The sequence below is a fragment of the Festucalex cinctus genome, chromosome 7 (assembly GCF_051991245.1).
Source record: "Festucalex cinctus isolate MCC-2025b chromosome 7, RoL_Fcin_1.0, whole genome shotgun sequence".
Lineage (NCBI taxonomy): Eukaryota > Metazoa > Chordata > Actinopteri > Syngnathiformes > Syngnathidae > Festucalex > Festucalex cinctus.
In genome coordinates, this window is record NC_135417.1 from 24,606,554 (window position 1) to 24,629,809 (window position 23,256).

The window sequence follows — 23,256 nt, forward strand, 5'->3', positions numbered from 1 at the left end:
TTGTGTTATAGTAGCAGGCTGTTGTTTTTAGAATGATTCCATATTCCACGTATTTGATCTAACTAAGTGTGTACATTTTCATTTCCACTTTAGTTTTGTGCAAAGATGGCTTCAAACAAACAAAAAAAAGGAGAAATAAAAATGGATTCATGTGCCAAAAATGGTCAAGTTGTGAGGTCTTTCAGTTTAAAGTATTGTGTGCAAAAAAAAAAAAAAAAGGAAAAAAAAGTGAGGTCATACCACATTAGTAGCAGTTTGCAGCTGCACCAAGAGAAGAAAAGTTCAAGTTCAAATATAAGAATAGTCCACTGTCACACTGCCACTCACAGCAATGAACAAACAATGTAACATATGTGAGTGTTAAGACATGGCAAAATTTACTTGGTCTGTTTCATAAATATACAATAATGATGGACTTAAGCAGTTATTTTGTTCAGAGGAAAACAATGTTTTATGCAGATATTAAGATATTAGAGTGTGCTAAATTCATTCAAAAAGACATGCTACTGATACTACATAACAGTGGATTTTGTTGCAGAATTACTGGGAAGAGACAATAAGTATTTTCTTTTTTTTTATTTTTAAGGGCTGGATTCAACTCCCACTGTATGTCTTGGCTGTGGAATATATTTCATAAAAGACTATGAACCAAGTTTAAACTCCTTGATCAGTACAGCTCCTGTCAACATGGCTGGCTGCCCTTCAAAAAACTCCAGAAAACTACATTACTGTTTAAAATGTTAAATATATTTGAACTTATAATATAGTAACTAGCACTAACTACCATTTTTTATACAAAGGTTTTTAGGACTAAAAGGAGAGTAAACCAAATGAATGTCACAGCGACAGATAAACAAAACAGTAGGAGAGAGAAAACAGTGACAACAATACAGTGAATGTGGGTAACTGTCCATATGTCAAACACGTAGCTCACCAGACAGCAAATCAAACAGCACAAAGACATCAATGTACTCACTCATGTTGCCTTAAGCCTGAACAAAAACCTTGAGCCCTCGACCTATCACATTTTCCACAAGTGCCGGACAGGCAAAGGACGCAAAAGTCTCCACAGCAGGACAAGAGAGAGAAAGAACATTGGGAGGGTGAGACAGGAAGTGCAAGGCAGAGGGTGCAAAAAAAGTCAGAGAACAGCACTGGTTGGAAGAGGCAGAGGAAGTTAAAGAGAGAGGGAGGAGTGAAGAGGAGACGAGAACTGAGCCAAACTGGTTCACCATGCCTCACATGCCAATGACGATATCCACATAGACCGCCCCGCACTAGCTCTGTCTGTCTGTCTGTCTGTCTCTCCCGCTCTAACTCGCCCCCAACTGGATAGACACTTCCTACTCCTTGCACAAGCTGCACACACTTCTCTCTCCAATGCACCAAAATTGGAAGTACAGTAGTACAATTGTTCCAAAGATGGAGCATAAAGTTAACAGGTTTGCACTCCTTAGTACAATTCGAGTGCCTACCAAGCATTTTGGCTTATAGTATTTCTCTGCTTTTATAACACTTATTTGCTTAATTTCTTTATATTAAAAGAAAAAAAAAAATTCTGAATAGAAGGCAAAAGTATTGTGCTACAAGCAATTATTTTTGTAACAAATGGAGGAAAAAAAGTAAATCATCAGAGTAATGTTAATTCTATACAGTACATCAACACCATTATGTTAACACACTTTATCCTAAATCAAAGAGAAACTCAAATCTTGAAAATTTGCATTGTTCCGATACCATTTTTTGGCCCCCAATACTGATTCCGATATCCAGTTTTGCAGTATTGGCCGATGCCGATACCGTACCGATACCTAGTATGTTTTTCCCCAAACATTAAAAAGCTGCCCTACCATTGGTTCAGATTCTTCAAGGGCCAATAGGATATCTTGGCTCGGCATGCAGTGAAAATGTCACACATCAGTGAAAGTCATGCACAAGCACAAGATGCTGCATCCAAAGTCATATATTAGCATCGGAGATAATGGTATCGGCATGTTACTTGTTAGTACTTGCCGCTGCCGATACTACTGTTTTAATGCAGTATCGGGGCCTCTCCCGATACTGGTATCGGTATCGGAACAACACTATTAAAAATGCATCATTGAAACTGAAGGGGGGGCCGCGAGTGTTGTTTTATTGACCACAGACACAAATTACTCACAGCTTTGTTGTTCCGATACTGGTATTGGCAGAGGCCCCGATACTGCATTAAAACAGTGGTATCGGTGAGTACTCACAAGTAACATACCGATACCATTAATTCCAACGCTAATATAGGATTTTGCATGCAGCTTCTTGTGTCTTGCTCGTCCACGACATTCACTCACTCAGTCATATGTGACATGTTCACTGCATGCCGATCTAAGATATCCTATTGGCCCTTGAATGCTCTGAACCAATGGCAGGACAGCTTTTTCATGTTGAAGGAAAAAAAAAAAACACCTTAGGTATCGGTATGGTATTGGCCGATACTGTAAAGCTGGGTATCGGAATCGGTATCGGGGGCCAAAAAACGGTATCGGAATAACACTAATTTAAACGCCATACTACTAATATCATCTGCTAAATTTGTCACTGGCGGGAATAAAGAAAAAGAAAATGTTTATTTCCGCAGTTGACGTAACGTACCTTCGTATCAAAATTACAAATGTGTGTGTGTGTGCGTGCGTGCGTGTGTGTGTGTGTGGTCTATAAGATTGAACCTAACTCCTTTTTACCTTTCACTCCTTTTAACAAACACTGGCCAAGATAAAGGTTTTGGAAAACTTTATGAAGCAAACAAAACTAACTACCGTAATTTACCTCACGGTGAAGGTACGTCTAGCTTGCTAGCTTCAGTGTCTTATCTTATCTTATCTATCTATCTATCTATCTATCTATCTATCCATCCATCCATCTATCAACTGTATCGGAATACATATCAAAAGTAACCCTCCAAACCATATGCAATGGTCTATGTGCCCTACTTTTTAGTCTAGAAGTGGGGGGTTTAATTAATAAGATTAATTAATAACATTATTAAAATTATAATATTATGTGGTTGTAAATAAAGTAGCAGTAGGAATAACTTACTGTATTGTTGTTGTTTTTTCATAGGGACTGTGAAATGACAAGGGGAACAACTCTATGACTTTCCTGAAACAAAAGTCAACAATAATGCAGAGAGTCAACCAGCTAGAAGTAATGTCGGCAGTCACTAAGTAAAAAGAATGTAAGAATATCAGAACATCTACACGGTCACACACTCAGTTAAGTTGAGACACTTTGAATTGTTGGTTACGAATCATGTGGGATGGGTTATTTATTTAGTTATTCATTTATTTATTTATTTATTTGGCAAGCTCTGATTGTCATAAAGTTGGCAAGAAAGTCCAGCAGTTTGGGTTCTGCTTGTCTACTTACTGTCTCACCCAATATTTTTCCTGACAAGTTAAGCTCGGCAAGATACCAGAAGATGGCAGCACTGCCCTTTGCTGAATTCCTTTTATGTACACAGACATTTAAAACTATATGACTCCTTTTCACAATACTGCGATTATAAAATTGTAATTATTACAAGCAATAGTATAGTAATAGTATCTCATTTAATCCATACATAATATAACATTTTATATCGCTCAACAAACAAAAACTCAAATAACATCTCCTGAAGACCTAAAACAAGATCAATGACAGAAAAGCAATATGTCAATGATGGAGTAAAAACATTAGTACTGCCAGCAATTCACTCCAGTCACAGTCCTGAGTGTGCATATTGGCATGGTTTCGCAAGACTGCTGGAATATTGCTAACCAAAGTAACCATAGTCTTCACTGCATTTCTTTTTGATGCACTACATTTGAATGCATTGGCTAGGAGTGCACTTAAATGGCCTGCTTTTTATATAGCAATTCTACACCATATGAATAGATGAATAACAATTTATTTCAGTCATTTAAAAAAACACACACAGGTCTGTCATTAAAAAGAAAAAAACAAAACAAAACATACATACATAGGCAGAAGGTCACGCTTGGTGCCCAAAGCGCTTTACAAAGCCTCACATTCACCCATTCACACGCACATTCATACACTAGCGGTCTGGGGACTGGGACAATGATTAGTGAGAGACCTCAGTCTTGGAACATCGAACTCAGTGGTGTCCAAACTACCACCCGGGGGCCATTTTTCAGTGGCCCGCGACATATGCTAAAAATGTCATTTGACTCAGTTCAAATAAAATAAACAAAACAAAAATGTTTGGAGATGGTCAAAGTAAGAGGGCAGGGTATCAAAAACCAAATGCCATTAAAGGTTATTTAGTTAACTAAAACTAATGAAAAAACTAAAACAAAAATTTAAAAAACAATATTGTTACCGAAATAAAATAAAACCGAAAATGCTTTTTAAAAAACGAAAACTAACTGAAAATACATTTTATATTTACAAAACTAACTAAAACTAACTATAATTATAGCAAACATGTCCTTCATTTTAGTCTTTGGTAATTAATTTAATGCATGAGCCTTTGGGGATGATTTCAAATGTGATTTTTAGTAGATTTATTTTGATATAAACCAGAATAATGACGTTTGAAAGTATGTCACACAGAAGTGACGTCATCTAGCAGCAGCCAATAGAAAAGCACCTTCAGATGACGTTGCTCCCATGGTGTTTTTTTAAATATTGCGGACAAGTAATACATATTTTTTTTAAAAAAACTAATACTGAAACTAACAAACTAAACTAAAACTAAGCATTTTTTTAAAGAACTAAACTAATAAAAACTAACAGAACCATCCTGAAAACTAATAAAAGCTAACTAAAATGAAAAATTCCAAAACTATAATAACCCTACTGCCATATTACAAAGAAATTGGTTTATATACTGTAGCATTTGTCTCAATACACAAAAGCACAAATAAATTATTTATACAATTTTTAGGACTAAACACAATTTCTCTTCATAACATTATGTGGGCCTTGCATCCTTCTGATTTTCTGTATGTGGCCCTCAAATGAAAAAGTTTGGACACCCCTGCTCTAACTGAAGAGGAAGGAGTTGGTCTTGGCATAGCGCAATTTACGATTATTCATTAATTATTAATTATGGTTTAACATTTTTTTTCTCACTGCGATGTGGAAAGCAATTGGTCAAAACTTTGTGTTTACAGGGTGTATGATAAGAGACTTTGTTATTTCAAATAATAAGAGGAAGTGACCTCATGGTCAAGGACGGTGTTCTTGGGAGGGCCTTTTCCTGTAGGTTGTGTTCATAAGCAAACCTTCACAGTCCAAATTCCTCATGAATTCATTATTAGATTTTGTCTATGTGCTTGTATTGTCTGCTCCATGCTGATCTGTTGGGATCTGGACTGCAATCACAGAACTGGTTCACAGCCATTTATTTTTAGGTGTTTAGCTGAGGGCTTCGAATCAATATCCATTACTGTGTCATACGACAAAAACTGTGTGATGTGCCTAGATTGTTGAAACAAGAGTGCTAAAGCTAGAATTTGGCAGGCAAAAGTCCCCTGGAGCGCCACTACTAACAGGATGTGACATAATGACAGGGTCCCACTGTGGGACACTTTCTCACAGCATATGCTTCTCAGCTTTTAAAGATCCAGAATCACAGGCGGCAGGCTGGTAAACACTTAAAACAACTTGCATGTTCAGCTTCAATAACAAACTGATGCAGCTAAATGGACCTTTGAAAGTAAACACTTGTGACATTAAAACATATATTCATTCATCAGTTGCTGATTTAGTGATGCTACATGGACTGAAGTATGTTTGTCTCGCAAAGTGCAATAAAACATGTATGCAATATTACCAGTAATGGTCTCTGCATCTCTGTAGGTGACCATGAAGCCATCGAGTGAAGCCTGCAGCCGTGCATCACTGACATACTCTTCTTCTTCCTTCTCCTCTTCTTCGTTGGCCAAATTGATCCCTGGGTTGGGAAGGTGAGCTATATGCTGAGACAGTTTTTCTGGGGATGGGGAGGTATAGGACCAGGTGTGGGGAGGAAGAGTCTTTGGGTCCAGCTTGGCACTGAGCAGCTACCACAATAAGGAAGGATCAGCCATGGACAAGCTCAAGCAGCACAAAGGCTAAGCTAACTTCGATTTAGACTGACTTGACATTAAACTAGGGCAACCATGACTACAGACAGGAAAGTCCAATGATCGCTGCCTGTAAATCTGAAAGAGAAGGAAGGACAAAGGAGAGAGAAGGGGGTTGTTTACGTCTATTTTACATTATAATTTGAAAATGGCAAACTATATTCACTTGGGTATACCTCAATAACTATAAATGCAAGTTCACATAATCACTGATGATGTAGTGGTTGCCTGTGTGACTTCCATGCAGGCAGTGTTGGTTCAGTTCCTACACAGTGATTGTGTGAATGTGATGTAAAAGGTTGTCTGCCTCTATACATTAAGGTATGTGTGCAGTGATTGACAGTCAATCAGTCAGTCCAGGTGGTAGTCTGCCTGCCATTTTCCCAGTATCAGCTGGAATAAGCTCCAGCTTCTTGTGACCCTAAACAGGTAAAGTGGGACAGAAAAAGGACGGATCGAAAATGGCATGGCCGTAGATTGCCATAATGTATCCTTCGGGACATGGCTCTACATGTGAATATTACCTCCACTTTTGTTGGATAAAAACGCTGAAAAGGAATTTAAGACATATGGTCATGCAATGTTCCTTGAGATGACCAGACATATCTGGGCCAAAAGGAGAAACTCCACTGATAAAGTACCCAAAAAAACAAAAAAAAACAAAAAAAACTATTGTGATAAATGGCTTTTGTGTTTAAAATATGAACAAAAAGTTAACATAATAGTTGAGGAGGAATTTAACTAACTGCTGTATGTATAAGGCATATCAAGTTTCTTTTATGTAAAGTAAGAGAAGAGTTGCTAAACTTCATTGCTTAATCAAATGACTTTCTCAATGTTGTTGGTTAATCATTTACTGCAGATGAAGGTCAACTAGAGACTATCACACCAAACTCTGTAGCCTGAGAGTTACCCCGGGTTTTCACCGGATGCGGTTGCGGTGCGGTTGTGGTGCGGTCCGGCGACGCAAGCAATTAGATTCCATTCATTCGAATGGTGCAGTTTACACCGCTTGCGGGTGCGTTGCGTGTCGACTGCGGAAGGCCTGCGGCGTGCCGCAAGCCTTCCGCAAGGATAGACCTATTTTCTATTTTTGCCGGACGCCGCAGCGGTAGGCCTCCGGCAAATGGCAAGCTAGCACAAAACACATCGAGCGGGACAGGAAGACCGAGGCAGTTTCAAAATAAATTTCCGGTTACCTTTCAGAATAAAACACTCGCCAGCTCCTATTTAGCAAGTTTTTCAGCAAAACGTGACGTGGGCGTCGCCGGGCCATGTGCTCATTCACGGTTTAGACACCAGCGAACATGGACGAGGAGAGGTTTATATTGGAGGTGGAAAACCACAAAATAATATATGACACGGCACATCCTTTTTATAAGGACTGTAATGTATTGTGAGTTTGATGTTCGCGATTGCTTGTGCCCGTCTCGCTTGCCGTACTGAGCGGCAGCCGGACGCGGAAGACAGAAATAAAGAGTGGACCCGCACTGACCCGACTCTCGTTATTAATATACTTTACAAGGACAACCAAAAAAAGGATGCTGCATGGAATCTCATAGCAGAAGAAGAAGAAAAGGTTAAATCAAAAGAAGTCCACCTCTCTTTCTGCTTCTCTGTTGAGCACAGACTTTCTGTATGTTTGTCGGACGGAGCTGCCGGACCGCAGCTGTGCGGAGCCGGTGTGGATTGACAAAAAAATTGACCCGTCCGGAGCACGCAGTCAAGACGCACCGCACCGCAACCGCACCGCGACCGCATCCGGTGAAAACCCGGGGTTATACTGCCATGAATCGCTGAGCAACCTCATGGACAAGCAACACAAAAACAGAACAGATGCTTTCACAAACACCGAACAACAATCAATACTAGTATGCAGCAGAGAACTAGAAATTCAATTTAAAAAACAACAACAACAACAACAACAAACTAACCAACTGGTCAGCTGGGGGGTTACATCCATGCAGATTTTCATTGTACATGTTACCGTGTAACGGCGTGTATCTGATTTTAATTCCCCACTCTTTGTTCAAGTATCTTTCTCAGCCCCCTTCTCTTCCTCTAGAGCAGGGCCACACCGGCCAAGTTCGGTCATCGAGAGCCGCTATCCAGCCCGTTTTCAATGTCTCCCTCCTTCGGCAGAGCTAAATCTAATGATCAGCTCATTAGCAAAGTTTACAGAAGCCTGCTAAAGAACCTGATCATGAATCAGATGTGTTAGTGAAGAGAAACATGGAAAACAGGCTGGATAGCAGTTCTCACCCCGGGTTTTCACCGGATGCGGTTGCGGTGCGGTTGCGGTGCGGTCCGGCGACGCAAGCAATTAGATTCCATTCATTCAAATGGTGCAGTTTACACCGCTTGTGGGTGCGTTGCGTGTCGACTGCGTCTCAGCTGCGGCGTGCCGCAGGCCTTCCGCAAGGATAGACCTATTTTCTATTTTTGCCGGACGCCGCAGCAGTAGGCCTCCGGCAAATGGCAAGCTAGCACAAAACACATCGAGCGGGACAGGAAGACCGACGCAGTTTCAAAATAAATTTCCGGTTACCTTTCAGAATAAAACACTCGCCAGCTCCTATTTCGCAAGCTTTTCAGCAAAACGTGACGTGGGCGTCGCCGGGCCATGTGCTCATTCACGGTTTAGACACCAGCGAACATGGACGAGGAGAGGTTTATATTGGAGGAGGAAAACCACAAAATAATACATGACACGGCACATCCTTTTTATAAGGACAACCAAAAAAAGGATGCTGCATGGAATCTCATAGCAGAAGAAGAAGAAAAGGTTAAATCAAAAGAAGTCCACCTCTCTTTCTGCTTCTCTGTTGAGCACAGACTTTCTGTATGTTTGTCGTTGTGAAATGCCACATGATCGCGCGCGCGCGCGGTCCCGCGAGACACGTTGGGAAGTGGGCGGCGACGGAGCTGCCGGACCGCAGCTGTGGAGCCGGTGTGGATTGACAAAAAAATTGACCCGTCCGGAGTACGCAGTCAAGACGCACCGCACCGCAACCGCACCGCAACCGCATCCGGTGAAAACCCGGGGTTAAGAACCGAACTTGGCCGCCCATGCTCTAGAGCAGAGATGTAAAAACTACAGCCCCCATAATTGAGAAGCACTGTGTTAAGTAAATCAAACAGCGAGTACTTTTAAGAATTGAACGCTATCGTTGTTATCGTCAGCGTTAGCATAGCGACCAGAAGTGAGGACATGCTTAAAATCCATTATGTTATTGTGGAGCCGAAAATGGGAGTTCTGAGAGGTATATTATTAGGGCTGGGTATTGCCGCCAACCTCACGATACAATACGTATCACGATACAGGGCCACGATACGATACGTATCGCGATACATATGTATCCCAAATAAGACACATTTTATTTTTTATTTTTTTCAACAAAATATAGGAAAATTGGTACACTGAGACACGTGCCATGTTAAGTTTATCAATAAATAAATGTTGACATTCTTCCTCTGCTTTCATTTTTCTTAGCAAGACACAGTGTCCAATCACCGGTGAGCTATTTTTGCATTAATTGAAGGCAATTAACTTCAAAGACGCTACTGATTTTTATTTTTTAGGTACAACGCAAGCCGCAAAGGCAAACGTGAACTGCCAATTTAAAGTTAACGAGCAATATCAATTCTGACGCCTGCGTATCGATACGTGTATTGTGATGAGGCCCGCAACGATATATTGCCGTATCGATTTTTTGAGCACACCCCTATATATTATAGAGAACACTTTATTGAACATACTTCAAGTTCTTGACTATGAGAGGTTGGAGGATAAACCCAGAATTATTGTTATTACTGTGGGTGAATTACATTGAAAACACCACATTGTTACATTTGTAACATTAGATATTAAATGTCATATTGTAAGGAAAGTACTGCACACTTTTTTCCTAACCTCTGGTACCAGGTAAACATCTACTATATGATGAAAGTTTTAAAAGCAGAACTAGTAAGGATTGCAGAGAGTACAGCCACTTTCGTGATCAATGAATGCAATCAATGTTCCAATGCTCTCTGTCTGAGTGGTGATCAATCATTGACAACCACAACTGCTACTCTGGAAAATGGGATGTGGGTATAGTGATATTTGGATTTGTATGTACAGTAATTCCCATGTATCACTGAGGTTACCTTCCAGAATACCCCAAGTATTTATTGTATTTTATTTATTTATATTTGAAGAAAAAGCATCTGCATAAACATCAACATCATTTGGCACCAATCAATCAATTCTCTTTTTTTTTTACAAGCTCGCTCCATTATTTTCTCAAATTCAAGATATGTTCCTGCTAAAACAAATTTGCAAAATAAAACATGTCACATATGGCCATTCATACCCTTAGTTTTAAGACCACAAACCATAACCATTGTAATTAGCTTCAAGTAGATTTAAGGACACTAGTGTTATAAGACAAAGGACAGCAGCATTCAGATACACATCATCTTGTTTAATTATCTCCATGGGAAGTTGATAAAAAGACGGCACAGAGCAGATACAACTGACTTGTATGCAACTGACCAGAAAGTCGCATGACGAGTCAGAGGAAGCTTCTAAAAAAATAACTAGGATTACAGCCAGCAGACTAAAATGTTAAGAGATGACTGACAAAATGTTGCCGAGTGTAGATTACCTACACTTGGTAATGTGGTTCCAGTTGCAGTGTAAAACAGGACCAGCCATAATCCATTTCATGTTGCCGTCTTGTTAACACAATAGTCTCAGTCTTGCCATTCTTCATGTGGGTTGTCAGTTAGACTATTGTGTTATAACACAATTATCTACAAATCCATGAGGTTTCCTATCAGTGGTCACATGCAGTGTTTAAGTTACTCACAAGATAATGGATGTGCCGTCATGACCATAAATGCAGTTGGTCCTTGACCAGCAGCATATTTGCCTTCTTGTACTCTTATTGCGACCCAAAACTGAGATGATAGTGAGCAGATGTTCTATGGATCATGTGATATTGACAGCAAACAAACTGAACCCTCGTTTAACTTCTGGGCGGTCCAAGACTACTCACATTCGAGTACTTCACAAGGTCATTCAGTCCTTAAAACCTTTCAAAGTACAAAGCATTTAGATATATTTCACATCTAAATCAGTCTTTTGCACTTATGTTGACATTTAAATGGGAGTAAACACCACTTAATGAAAATATACATTTTCCACATCATGTTTATTTAAAAAAATAAAATAAAATCAGATAGTAAATGTAATTAATCAATGCAATCTAATATGGTGTCGTGTGTCTGACAACCTGAAATGTCAGCTGAAATTCAAATTGTAACCCTCAGCAACAGAAAGCTGTACAGCGCAGTACACGTTTCAAAAAGTTTCACTAGGGCCATCTGAAGATGTTGGTCAGATAAAAGACAAACATCAAACTTCCACAACGTAGCAGATTACAAAAAAAAATAACTAAAAAACAAGCAATATACAGTAAAGTTATTCATTCAGTGAATGGCCTGTACATCGCCGTTATCGCTCTGTAACCGAAAGAGACGAAATGTGGCATTCTTGCACCTGCTCAACTTTCAACGAACCATGAAAAATAAAACTTCACAGGAAAATCATTCATTGATACACACGCGATTTCTTACCGTTTTGGGAAGACCGCACATATTCAAAACGACGTTATTAAATCCATTTCCTCTTTTTTTTATCACCAAAGTTTGGCAGCGCGAAATTCTATTGAGGAAGCAGCACAGAGAAATAAAGATAACGCACTCACTTCGAGACACAGCGAGAGTAACCTCTCTAACTATAGATGTGCATTTCAACGCGAATAACTAAATTCCTTTTTGCCTGACTAAAATTTGAGTAAACTTGAGTCTGCTCCCAGCCTGCCTGCCGTCATCGTAATGTTATATGAACAAAGCAAAGCAGCGAATTTGTGTCACGTACCAATTGATAACTCCGACTTCCTTTTTTTAAGATTTCAAAATAAAATACATGACAAATATGATTAAAATGTATGTTACTTTATGCTATTTTTTGTATGTATTGTGTACAGCACACTCCTAACAGTTTCAAATGTAAAGTTAATGTTTATAAGCATTACGTATTAAACTATGGTAGCTCAAAAATATGTTCTACAACCATAAGCAATTGTTACTTCCGGGATGGAAGTGAGCAGATTAGTTTTGTCTCATACAAAGTTAGAGATGAGTGGGAAATATATGCTGGTAGTGGTAGAAATGGTTTAAACGAAACTTTCTCTTCTTTTTTTGTAAACATACAGACATCAGTAAACAGCAGAGGTGGCAAAATTAATTTCAGTTCCAAGAGTACCAAAAACTCAAAATTGTTGTCAATTTTATGCAATAACCATTTGGATAATTTAGGATGTTGTACAAGAGGCATCACTAAATATATAATATAAATAAATATTTCTCAGCAAATGTGGCACGTCCAAAATTATTCATACCCTTTTACTGGCCATAAGAGCAAATTAAACATATCCTATAGTTTCTGATCAGCTTTTTGCATCACTGGGCTGATATTATGTCCTATTCAGTATGTTTCCCCCCTACAAATTTTCAACTGAATTTAAGTCGACTCTCTGGGCCACTGCAAAACGATATTTTTGCCCGCAAACCATTTCTTAACCATTTTTCCTTTTTCCTGTGTGTTTGGGGATTTTGTCATGCTAAAAATCAATGTCCACAATTCAAAATTTGCCGGAGTGGGGTGTGGGGTTGTATGAATAATTTCGGACAAAAGTTAGCTTTCTTGGCTCAGGCTAATGTTGGGCGATTCCAGACCATTTGGATTTGGTGTGATACCGACTGGGATATTCAACACTTTGGCAATTTCTTTCCTTTTTTTTTTTTTTTTTAAACCCAACAAATCACATTATAATAACTGACAATTTTTACTAATGTTGTTCCGATACCACTTTTTGGCCACCGATAGGCTACGGATTTGTGAAACAGCAATTGCATGCACCAAACTATGGAGGACCAAAACTGCCAAAATTAAAAAATAAATAAATGACTAAATAAATAAATGACTAAAAGTGAAAATAAAAATGAATATAAAAAAAATATAATCGAAAATTATATCCAAAAGAAATAAATATAAATGGAAATAAATCCGTTTTTATTTTTACTTTTAGTCATTTATTTATTTAGTCATTTATTTAGTTATTTCTTTAGTCATTTATTCATTTTTAATTTTGGCAGTTTTGGGCCGAAGTGCCCAGTCAAAATGTTATTCAAATGAGGGGGCGGCCCTAAGCGTGTCTTTGGTTGGACTCAGCCGTTGCAAACTGCCTGTCATTGGTCGAGTGAGCAGCTCAACGAACAAGGAAGTCTTGTCGGCTTGCAAATGGAGAGCTCCAGCAATGGACGACAATCAAATATCATATCCACTGTCACCTCAACTTGCGACTTGAGTTGCTAGACATCAAGTAAGAGTAGTACGTATACATATATATATATATATATATATATATATATATATATATATATATATATATATATATATATATATATATATATATATATATATTAGAGCTGTCAAGCGATTAAATTTTTTAATCAGATTAATCACATCTTAGAATTTTGATTAATCATGATTAATCACTGACTTAAAAAGGCTTTTTTTCCCCCAACATATTTTGCCCGCAAAATTTGAAGCGCACCTGTTATGTGTTAATTTTTTCGACATTTAATGTTATAAGGACATCTCCAAAAATATATATCCACTGCACACGCTATTCCTGCTTTTTCTAATCAATTAATTATTTACATAATTTAAAATGGGAAAGAATGACCTACTGCATATGTAAACATTTATTAAATGCTTTACTTTAATGCATGTAGTTATGTTTATTGCTCAAACTCCAACAGCTACCTTTAAAGTAACCATCCTCTGTCAGCTAAAAAGGATCATCTGCGGTCAAAATTAATAGTGTGATTAATCTGTGGTAATACAATGATTAATGCGCTAATTTTTTGTGATTAATTAATTAGTTAACGCTTTAACTTTGACAGCACTAATATATATATATATATATACATATATATATAAGGGGAGTATATATATAAGGGGAGTGCGGGCACTTATTTTTTTCTACTGAAAACACTGTGCATTACTGACTATAATTTTTAGAAGTAGAAGAGTAAACATCGGAATAACAGTTGAACTTCAGACTAGGCACCATGCAAAGCAATGAAATTCTTTGAATCCCCCGTCAGCCCACAACTCTCGCATCTTGCTTGTGTAGCCTCAATCTACCTGACAATACTTAACAAAATGTGTTTCCAAAGATTTACTATCCATCCATCCATCCATCCATTTTCTGAACTCCTCACAAGAGTCGCGGGGGTTGCTGGAGCTTATCTCAGCCGGCTTTGGGCAGTAGGCGGGGTACACCCTGAACTGGTTGCCAGCCAATCGCAGGGCACACAGAGACGAACAACCATCCACACTCACAAGCACACCTAGGGACAATCCGGAGCGCCCAATTAACCTGCCATGCATGTCTTTGGAATGTGGGAGGCCGGAGCCTGGACTCGGAACCGAGTCCCCAGTACTGGGAGGCGGACATGTCACTAAGTGCGCTGCCAACCAGATTGCGCCCCGGTACAGCCGGTGGTATTTGCGCAGATGTAGATTAGGTAATTTGCATACATTTGGCGCATATTATGCCCACCCATATGCAAATGAGACTCATTGATATACAACGTCTAATTCACGAACGCCAGCGCTAATAGCCACACTGAGTTTGAGTGGCGCAAATAACGTTTATGGAAAGGTGGTGTAAACTTGGCGCTTCCTTGATCTCGGGATCATGACAGCAGTGCACGGTGGCATGGAGAGCCCGTGTCCCCCTCAGGAGTCACGCAGAGAGGAGAGAGAGATGGTTGGTTTACGACATGATGTAACCCAGGCTGATCGGCAATGGCGGTGGGGTTGGGGGGGGGGCATTTTACGATCATTTTTATGTGCCAGATGCATACTGTACACCCACGTCAACCTCTGAAAATATATTTTTAAAAAACGATTACACCAATAATTTTTACTTTATGAATGAATGACGCCGTCATCATCCTCTCTGCTCTGTACAGCTTAATGGCGCTAAATGAGGAAAACTGTTCTGCACCTCCTCGGTCCAACATCGCTTTCTGTTGTAATCTTTCTCGCAACTGTTACTATGCTACAATGTTCTTGGCGCAAATCCATTGCCATGTGTAGCAAATCAGATGCAAATTTGCTCCCAGCTGTCAGTTTTGCGGGCGTGTTTGCGGCAGTATATGATTAGAGCAATATCCTTAGTGAATAGGTGGGTAACTGGGCGCAGACTGCGGGTGCAGTCGTGGTGCAATATTTTGCGCTATTATGTGTTTTCCACGACAAATCATTCTTGGAGAAGGAAACATCAAACAATTCTCTCATGTACGTAAGACCATGGTTGGGAAATATCTTGCTTGTCCGAATATGACTTTACCTCTATTTACTGTATGTCTTTTTCTTGTGTTAACATCCATAGAGTAATAGAGCGAAGATATCTGAGTGAAATGTAGGGAGTAAAAGTAAAACATCATCAGAAAAATAAATACTCAATTAAAGTACAGACCCCTTAAGAAACTACTTAAAGTGACAAGTTGCCACCGCTGCTGTGCTGTTACACAATTGAAATAATTACTTTTTACTGGAATAAATGTGCACAGTCGCAAGCATGCGTAATCTTTAGTTTGATTATATCTATAGTCATTGTGATGTCATATCAAAGTCATAGGCGTCTCCATTGACATTTGTCCATTTTACTACTCTCATACAGATGTATCACTTTTTGTGAGAAGAATATCTGTGGCTCAAAGGTAGAACTATTTCTTTCTCTCTGTAATGTTGGAGTTGTGTGTGGGGGGAAAAAACTTGTTTTTTTTTTGCAAACACTTAGGGGCAGAAATACAAACAACATTTCAGGGTTTTTGAATAACACAGATGCAACACAAGAAGTCAAGCACTGGTGGACTTATTGGTTTTCCTTTGATTGTTTTAGATTTATAGCCTAGATGTACTTTCATACAACAAAAAGCAAAAACGAATCTATTTCACTGGTCAAGAGCTAATTTTAATAAAAGATAGCTTTATGTGTCCCTAAACGTATTTTTGACGCTAGAAAGTCATTACTTCTTTTCTAATTCCGAATTATGTATATTTTTAGCCCTTAGATGCATAAGTGGTGTCAAATATGACACCAGGGCTTGTTGTTGTTGTTGTTTTTCTTTACACAGTTAGTTCAATTTACATTTTTATCATTTAATCTTCCAAATATTTGTCAAATAGGTTGTCTTTGGCATGAGGCGAACTGGTTTTGTATCTATTATAGTTTTGAAGTTACTGTAATTTTTGTACTGGAATTGGCTTAAGTCTCAGTGTATTTATATATTGTAATATGCCCTTCATTTAAAGTATTGTTAATATGAGAATATTATTTTTCCATAAAGATTATCAAAGTTTTATTCCATAAGTGGGGTCAAAAATGACCCCAAGTACTATCTCAACTCAACTCAACTCAACTCAACTTTATCTATAAAGCGCTTTAAGAGCAGGCGTTGCTGTATACAAAGTGCTGTACATATACATCAGTTTTGCAGTAAAAAAAGAACAAAGCAAACATTTCATTTTGAAGTGCGAATACAGGTTTGTTTGTTTTTTTGTTTTTTTGTTTGTTTTTGTTTTTTTACAAGTAAAGGCATTTTACATTAGTGAAGAAATAAGAAGTCGTGAATAAAAAGATAAATAAATACAAAAATAAATAAATAAATATAAGTAGACTAAACATCAAACTCATACACACCACAAAACACCAAGAACAAGTCTCATGGTGTGCCAAAAGCCAAAGAATATAGATGGCACATATCAATAAGTCTTTTAAAAGAGGATAACGAGGGGGACTGCCTAATATTTAGTGGTAGATCTATGGAATTTCAAAGGTTAACTCTAAATACATTTGATTTTTATCAACTGTGATGGTCAGGTATACATTTACAGTTGACCCAAACATGTAACCCCATCAATTTGGCCACCCTGGTTCTTTTTACAGTAACACAATCACATACATGTCCAACTTTTATTTATTATTATTATTATGACTTTTATCCCTCACGATTTATGTGCTGTTTTCCACATCCATGAGTTTTGTGTGATCATCATAGATATAAAGACAACACTAATATATATGGGCGGCCGCGGCACGGTGGATGACTGGTTAGCACATCCGCCTCCCAGTGCAGAGGACGTGAGATCGAGTCTGGGCTTCGGCCTTCCTGGGTGGAGTTAGCATGTTCTCCCCATGCTTGCGTGGGTTTTTTCCGGGTATTCCGGTTTCCCCCCACATTCCAAAGACATGCTTGGCAGGTTAACTGAACACTCTAAATTGTCCGTGGGTGTGATTGTGAGTGGTTGTTCGTCTATGTGTGCCCTGCGATTGGTTGGCAACCAGTCCAGGGTGTCCCCCGCCTACTGCCCAGAGCCAGCTGAGATAGGCGCCAGCAGCCCCCGCGACCCTTGTGAGGAATAAGCGGTCAAGAAAATGGATGGATGGATGGATGGATGGAAGTTCAGGGTGTACCCCGCCTACTGCCCAAAGCCAGCTGGGATAGGCACCAGCACACCCGGGGGCGTGTAATGCCCTCGACCGCCATAACACCCAACATGGTGTAGCGTGGTCGGTAAAAATCCCAAACATGGTAAACTAAACTTGTCCCAGCATTCATACGCCAAGCACATGTGCACCTTTCTCTGAAAATAGAACCTACAGTGATCGTATTTTACTTCAAACATGTATTAATTCTAAAGGAAATCCCAACTGCCGTTGAAGTATGAAGAGAAGTGAAAGATCACTTATCAAAATTTGAAGACATCTGACAAATAACGATACTATTGTCATTAGCCATTTTAATTTCAGCTACAAAATAGTTGCGTGAGCAGCGGCTATAGGTTAATTAATTGTATGTTTATGTCGTACTGAGCACCCAGAACCTTTGCTTGTAAGTTCCAATTACATCCACTGGTTTCATGGTTATGATCACACTTTTCCTTCCTTCCTTCCTTCCTTCCTTCCTTCCTTCCTTCCTTCAAGCAAGCATGCTTGCTTGTGGAATTTATCCTTAGATATTCAATGGCGCTGACATAATGTATAAAATTTTACTCAAACTTCTAGTTTTATATGACTTTTGACTTTAAGGCCTATTTTGGCACCTCTGCTGGGGGATTTTGAGAATGTCAAATTACTGTTTACAGTTTACTTGATCCAAGCATAATGACAAATGTAATCTAAATGTAATTTTGAGATGTTGTACTGTACAATTATGTATGCATTTCCAAGGTTGAGTCTGTCTCATTGATATCGCTTCTTGATGCATTTTAAACAAAAAGGTCTTTGCATTAGAACTACCCTTCTTGTTTTCATAGCAGATGGAGAACATTAACTTGTATGAGGAGCTGGGAAGAGGCTCTATGTCTGTCGTCTATAAAGGAAGGACGATGGGCACCCTGAACTACGTGGCCCTCAAATGCAGTGACAAAGCCAAAAGGCCTGAAATCACCAACCATGTAGGATCCTGTCTTTTCATATAATTATAGGTTGGAGTGATACTTAAGACAATTTGCATTATGATGAAATAGGTCCCAAGTGTTATGTTTGTTACGGTACAGTGATTAAAAAAAAAAAAAAAAAAAGTCGACACGCCCCTGTCCAAATGCCAGGTTCTTGTGGTATTAAAAAATAAGAACCTAATTTTGAAATTTCTTCCACTATTGTGACCTATAAATTGTGCAACTCAACTGAAAAAAAAAAAAAAATAATATTTGAATGGGGAACTAAGAATATTGTAAGATACACACACCCTCTTCTAACTGGGGATGTGGCTTTCAGAATTAACTAATCACATTCAAACTCATGCTCAATGGCTGTCTGCACACACCTGACACCATTTAAACTGCCTCGGAATGACCCCAAATAAAGTTCAGCCATTCTAATAGGCTTTTCCTGGCATTTTTTTAGTCACATCTTCAATCTTCAGCCATGGTCCATAGAGAGCTTCCACAGCATCAGAGTGATTTCAATAGTTCAAAGGTACTGTATCAGACACGAGAAGGTTACAGAAGAAATTCCAAGGCTTTAAAAATATCTTGAAAACAAAGGGAAGACCGTCATCAAGTGGAGAAATTATGGCACAAAAATTTATGAAATGTATAAAATTATGTTGGTTGGGTGATAAGGGAGGCTGCGAAGAGAACAGCAACAGTGAACAAGTTGCAGACATTTCTGGTAAGTACTGGTGGCTCTTTCATTCATGAGGCAAGAATCTTCCATGTTCCTCATACTGTATGGCTGGACTATGAAATAGGGTGGCAAAATTGTAAGAAAAAAAAATCTTCCAAGCATAGGTTAACTTTTTGAAGAATCCCAAAAGAAAACAACACCTTTCCAGTGGTGCATGGTGTCTGCATCACTTTTTGTAACTGTTTTTCTTCAGTGGGAACTTTTGCCTTAGTCAAGGTAGAGGGAAATTTAAACAGTTCCAAATGTCAGTCAGTGTTAGCACAAAACTTGCAGGCTTCTACTAATAAGCAAATTACAAAAAAAAAAAAAAAAAAAAAAAAAGCCTACTAGAAATTTTGAACTTTACTTGTAGTTAATCAGGGGCACTTTAAATGGTGGTATGTGTGTGGTGACATGCTAATTATGAGTTTGAATGTGATTGATTAACGCCACAACCCCATTCTTAAGAGAACGTACAGGTGTGCAACCACATTTAACGGGGCAAAAACTTTTGAAACTATTTATCTAGGTCTTATTTTTCATGGAAAAAAAAACTGGTACAGTATTTGAACAGGGGGTGTATACACTCTATACATCCACTGTACAATTTCAATGTTTCCCTGAAATTGTCTTATGAGCACAAATACGTAAAATATATGGCATGTAAGAAAGAATCTTGCATTTTCTTTTAGGTTCGTCTATGCCAAGATCTAGATCATCCAAACATTGTACGCTTTTATGAGTGGTACGAGACCCGAAAGCACTTGTGGCTAGTAGTGGAGCTCTGCACAGGTCAGTTGTGGTTCTCACAGTTAAGACATTGACAATCACTGTTTTTCAAATTTTGCTTGGATCTGTCCATTGGAACTTAGCGCTTTGGCATAAAAATGTTTAGGGTTTTATTCACGGGTCATCATTCTTGAACAGTTTAACTGTAATTTTCTCTTATTCATTTCCTATCATTAGTCCTTTATTTTCTGGCTTTTACATGTACTGTCAACTTTGTCTTGAATGTGCGAGGTGGTACCTTGGAGTCTGTTATTATTCGGGATGGGTGTCTGCCCGAAGATGTTGTGAGGAAGTTTGGATGGGATGTAGTCAAAGGACTGGAACACATCCACAAGTTAGGAATCATTTTCTCTGACTTGACTCCTGCTAAGGTTTGTTCATGTCATTCACTATATGTATCAGGCCACAACTACATCATATTCATAAGACACTATTATATTTTTATGATTGCTGTGTAATAATAATCTCTCCTCCAATAGATCCTGCTGGATAGTAGTGGGATGTTAAAATTGGGTAATTTCTGTTATTCCAAGACAAAGACAGACACTCTTGAAGATTTCCTTTCATTGTGTTCCACATGTGAAGAAACAGGAAAACGAAAACATGAAACAAGACATCAAGACATCAAAAAAAGGTTTCAAGGTTGTCACATACCTGTTGATTCTGTATGAATTGCAGATTACTGGCTAAAAAATGTTGCTGATAGTGTAGTGGTTCACACATTAGGGATGTAACGATATCCAAACATCACGATACGATATTATCACGATATGAAGCTCACTGTACGATAATTATCACGATATTGTGGAGAGGTTGGCGATATTTAAAAAAGGTCACAATATTGTAAACAGAATGAGCTCATGCTAAAAAACACACAATATTGTGCTTTTATACATTACATCAGTGTTATGTTATTATTGTTCCGTTTTATTATTATTATGCTATTATTATTATTATTAGGGGTGTGAATTATCTAGTAGCTGACGATTCGATCCGTATCACGATTCATAGGTCACGATTCGATTCGATACCGATTAATCCCGATATGAATTTACAAGTCAATTGTTGCGACTTTTTACTCAAATTTAGAAAATACCATTCAGTAAACCTGTACATGCACACTAAGATTTGTATTAAAATGTATTATTATTGATCTGAAACTTCAGTCAGTGAGCCACTGTATTTAACACACAGGTTGTAACCTTTTTCATGTTTGAACAGCATTGAAATAAAATATTAAGGCTTAATGTTCCATTAATATAACGTTCTTCCATGCTTAATGTGTGAAATTTAGACGTTTTGTTGAATATTTTTCCATCAAAAAAGGATGTTAAAAAATCGATTCGGCTGCCTATTGAATCGATTCAAGAATTGCGTGCTGTAGTATCGCGATATATTGTCGAATCGATTTTTTTTTAACACCCCTAATTTATTATTATTATATTATGTTGTTAATGCACGCACACATAGAGTTCCTCCGCATAATGGCTTGTTTCACGGGCATATTGCTTTCCCCTTTATCTGACAATTAGCGTAGATTTTAAACATAGAAGGGCCAAAAGCTCCCTAATGAAAATTAAATTTCATTAAAAAACTAGCTACCAGAGGGTGCTAGAACTGCACAAATGGAAATCAACCTGACTTTTTTTTAACAGATGTGTTGTATTTAAATATCGTGAACATGACGATGACGATATTGTGGCAGTTTTAATACCACAATATCACGATATTGCTCTTATTTTTACATCCCTATCACACATGTGCCTTCCGTTCAGAAAGAGTGTGTTCAGTTCCCGCTGTCCATCTCTATGTGTGTCTTGAGAATGAATAATGATCAGTCCAGGCCTATGGCCCAATTGGATAAGTGGTATTGAAAATGAATGAATGAATGAATGACAAACATAACATGCCAGGGCTATATTCCTAATTCTAATAAATAATTTGGATAATAATCGATATATTACATTTTTTCTTCGTTTTTTGATGAACATGTGTACTCAGTATTGCATTTCTGTTGGCTCATTGTGATCCCATGATTACCACTATCGTTACTAGGCTCACCAGCTTACATGGCTCCAGAGATTCTCCAAGGGTCAGAAACTACTGAAACCTCTGATCTCTGGGCTCTTGGTTGTGTTCTCTACTACATGTACACTGGTATGGTACTTATTGATGAAGATCCTACTCAGTTACTTTTTCACAGTATAGTATATTCTGGACAGACAAAAATGCTTTTACATTAAATATATTTCGCTTTCTAGGTAAACCACCATTCTTATCTAGTTACTACAGTGAACTAAAGGAAATGATTTTGTGTCAGGAACCATCACCTCCGACACAGAAAGGTTAATACACTAACACAGACAAACTTTTTTCACATGTCAACAGCTAATAATTTTTTTTTTATTGTAAATAATTGAATCATTTGTGTGTTTATTTTTTTTTACCCATTGCTATCCTCTCTTTGAAACAGTGTCTCCAACGACTCCTCCAAGTCAGAATTTCCAAAATCTTCTGAAGCGTTTACTCAACAAAAACCCTGATAGGAGGTTGAAACAAACACATGTGATTCAAATTTAATGAAACCTTTGATTTCAACATTTAATAATTTCATCCTTTTTTTGTTGTTCTTAAGAATGAACTTGCCAGAGTTAATGAAGAACTGCTTCTGGACACTGAAAGACAAGAATTAAGAGATGATGAACAAGAAGATCCACAGAATTTTGTTTGTTTGTTTTGTTTTGTTATGACAAACTAGTACTGTACAACTAAACCCGCAAAAGTTACCATCAAGGTGTATAATATTTCATAATCAATGTGCGTAATATTTCATAAAGTTAAGATTGACGTGGTCAATGTGTGCTGCTGTTTTCTTCTAGTGAGCATAATTTTACCTCTGGTACACTGAAAATGAATAGTATTAATTCATTTTTCAAATCATCTCTCCAAAGCAGAGCAACTACTACTATATGTGATGGTATTGAGCAGCAGGTAAAGCAGAAAATACCTTTAAAATGTGGATGTGGCTTTTCCCGTAATGCCAAAAACTGAGGGAGTTT

At 38.2% G+C, this 23,256-nt stretch overlaps 2 protein-coding genes across 10 annotated transcripts in view; one reads left to right on the plus strand and one right to left on the minus strand.

Annotated features, from left to right (window-relative positions):
* LOC144023045 (trafficking kinesin-binding protein 1-like) overlaps positions 1-11,982 on the minus strand; it is a 51,491-nt gene extending 39,509 nt beyond the window's left edge. For 2 of the 3 annotated variants that reach the window (XM_077528302.1, XM_077528301.1), the window contains exons 1-2: positions 11,730-11,982; positions 5,816-6,185 (exon numbers count right to left, since the gene is read on the minus strand). In XM_077528302.1, the coding sequence (XP_077384428.1) occupies positions 5,816-5,849 (34 nt within the window). In that variant the 5' untranslated portion in view covers positions 5,850-6,185; positions 11,730-11,982. Of the gene's footprint in view, positions 1-976; positions 1,128-5,815; positions 6,186-11,729 lie in introns of those variants that run through there. The other variant, XM_077528303.1, reaches the window with a different exon arrangement.
* On the plus strand, positions 5,842-23,053 carry LOC144023047 (serine/threonine-protein kinase ULK4-like). 7 transcript variants are annotated; one of them, XM_077528308.1, is made up of 10 exons: positions 5,842-5,948; positions 18,559-18,696; positions 19,148-19,219; positions 20,101-20,200; positions 20,429-20,568; positions 20,677-20,839; positions 22,253-22,354; positions 22,459-22,542; positions 22,671-22,746; positions 22,833-23,053. In XM_077528308.1, the coding sequence occupies exons 2-10, from the start codon at positions 18,559-18,561 to the stop codon at positions 22,888-22,890; spliced, it is 933 nt and encodes a 310-aa protein (XP_077384434.1). In that variant the 5' UTR covers positions 5,842-5,948; the 3' UTR covers positions 22,891-23,053. The 7 variants fall into 7 exon arrangements, with proteins under 7 accessions (XP_077384434.1, XP_077384436.1, XP_077384437.1 ...); XM_077528310.1 differs by having other exon boundaries at positions 5,860-5,948; positions 18,556-18,696; XM_077528311.1 differs by lacking the exon at positions 5,842-5,948 and adding an exon at positions 13,436-13,540 and having other exon boundaries at positions 18,556-18,696.
* Positions 23,054-23,256: the final 203 nt, after the last annotated feature.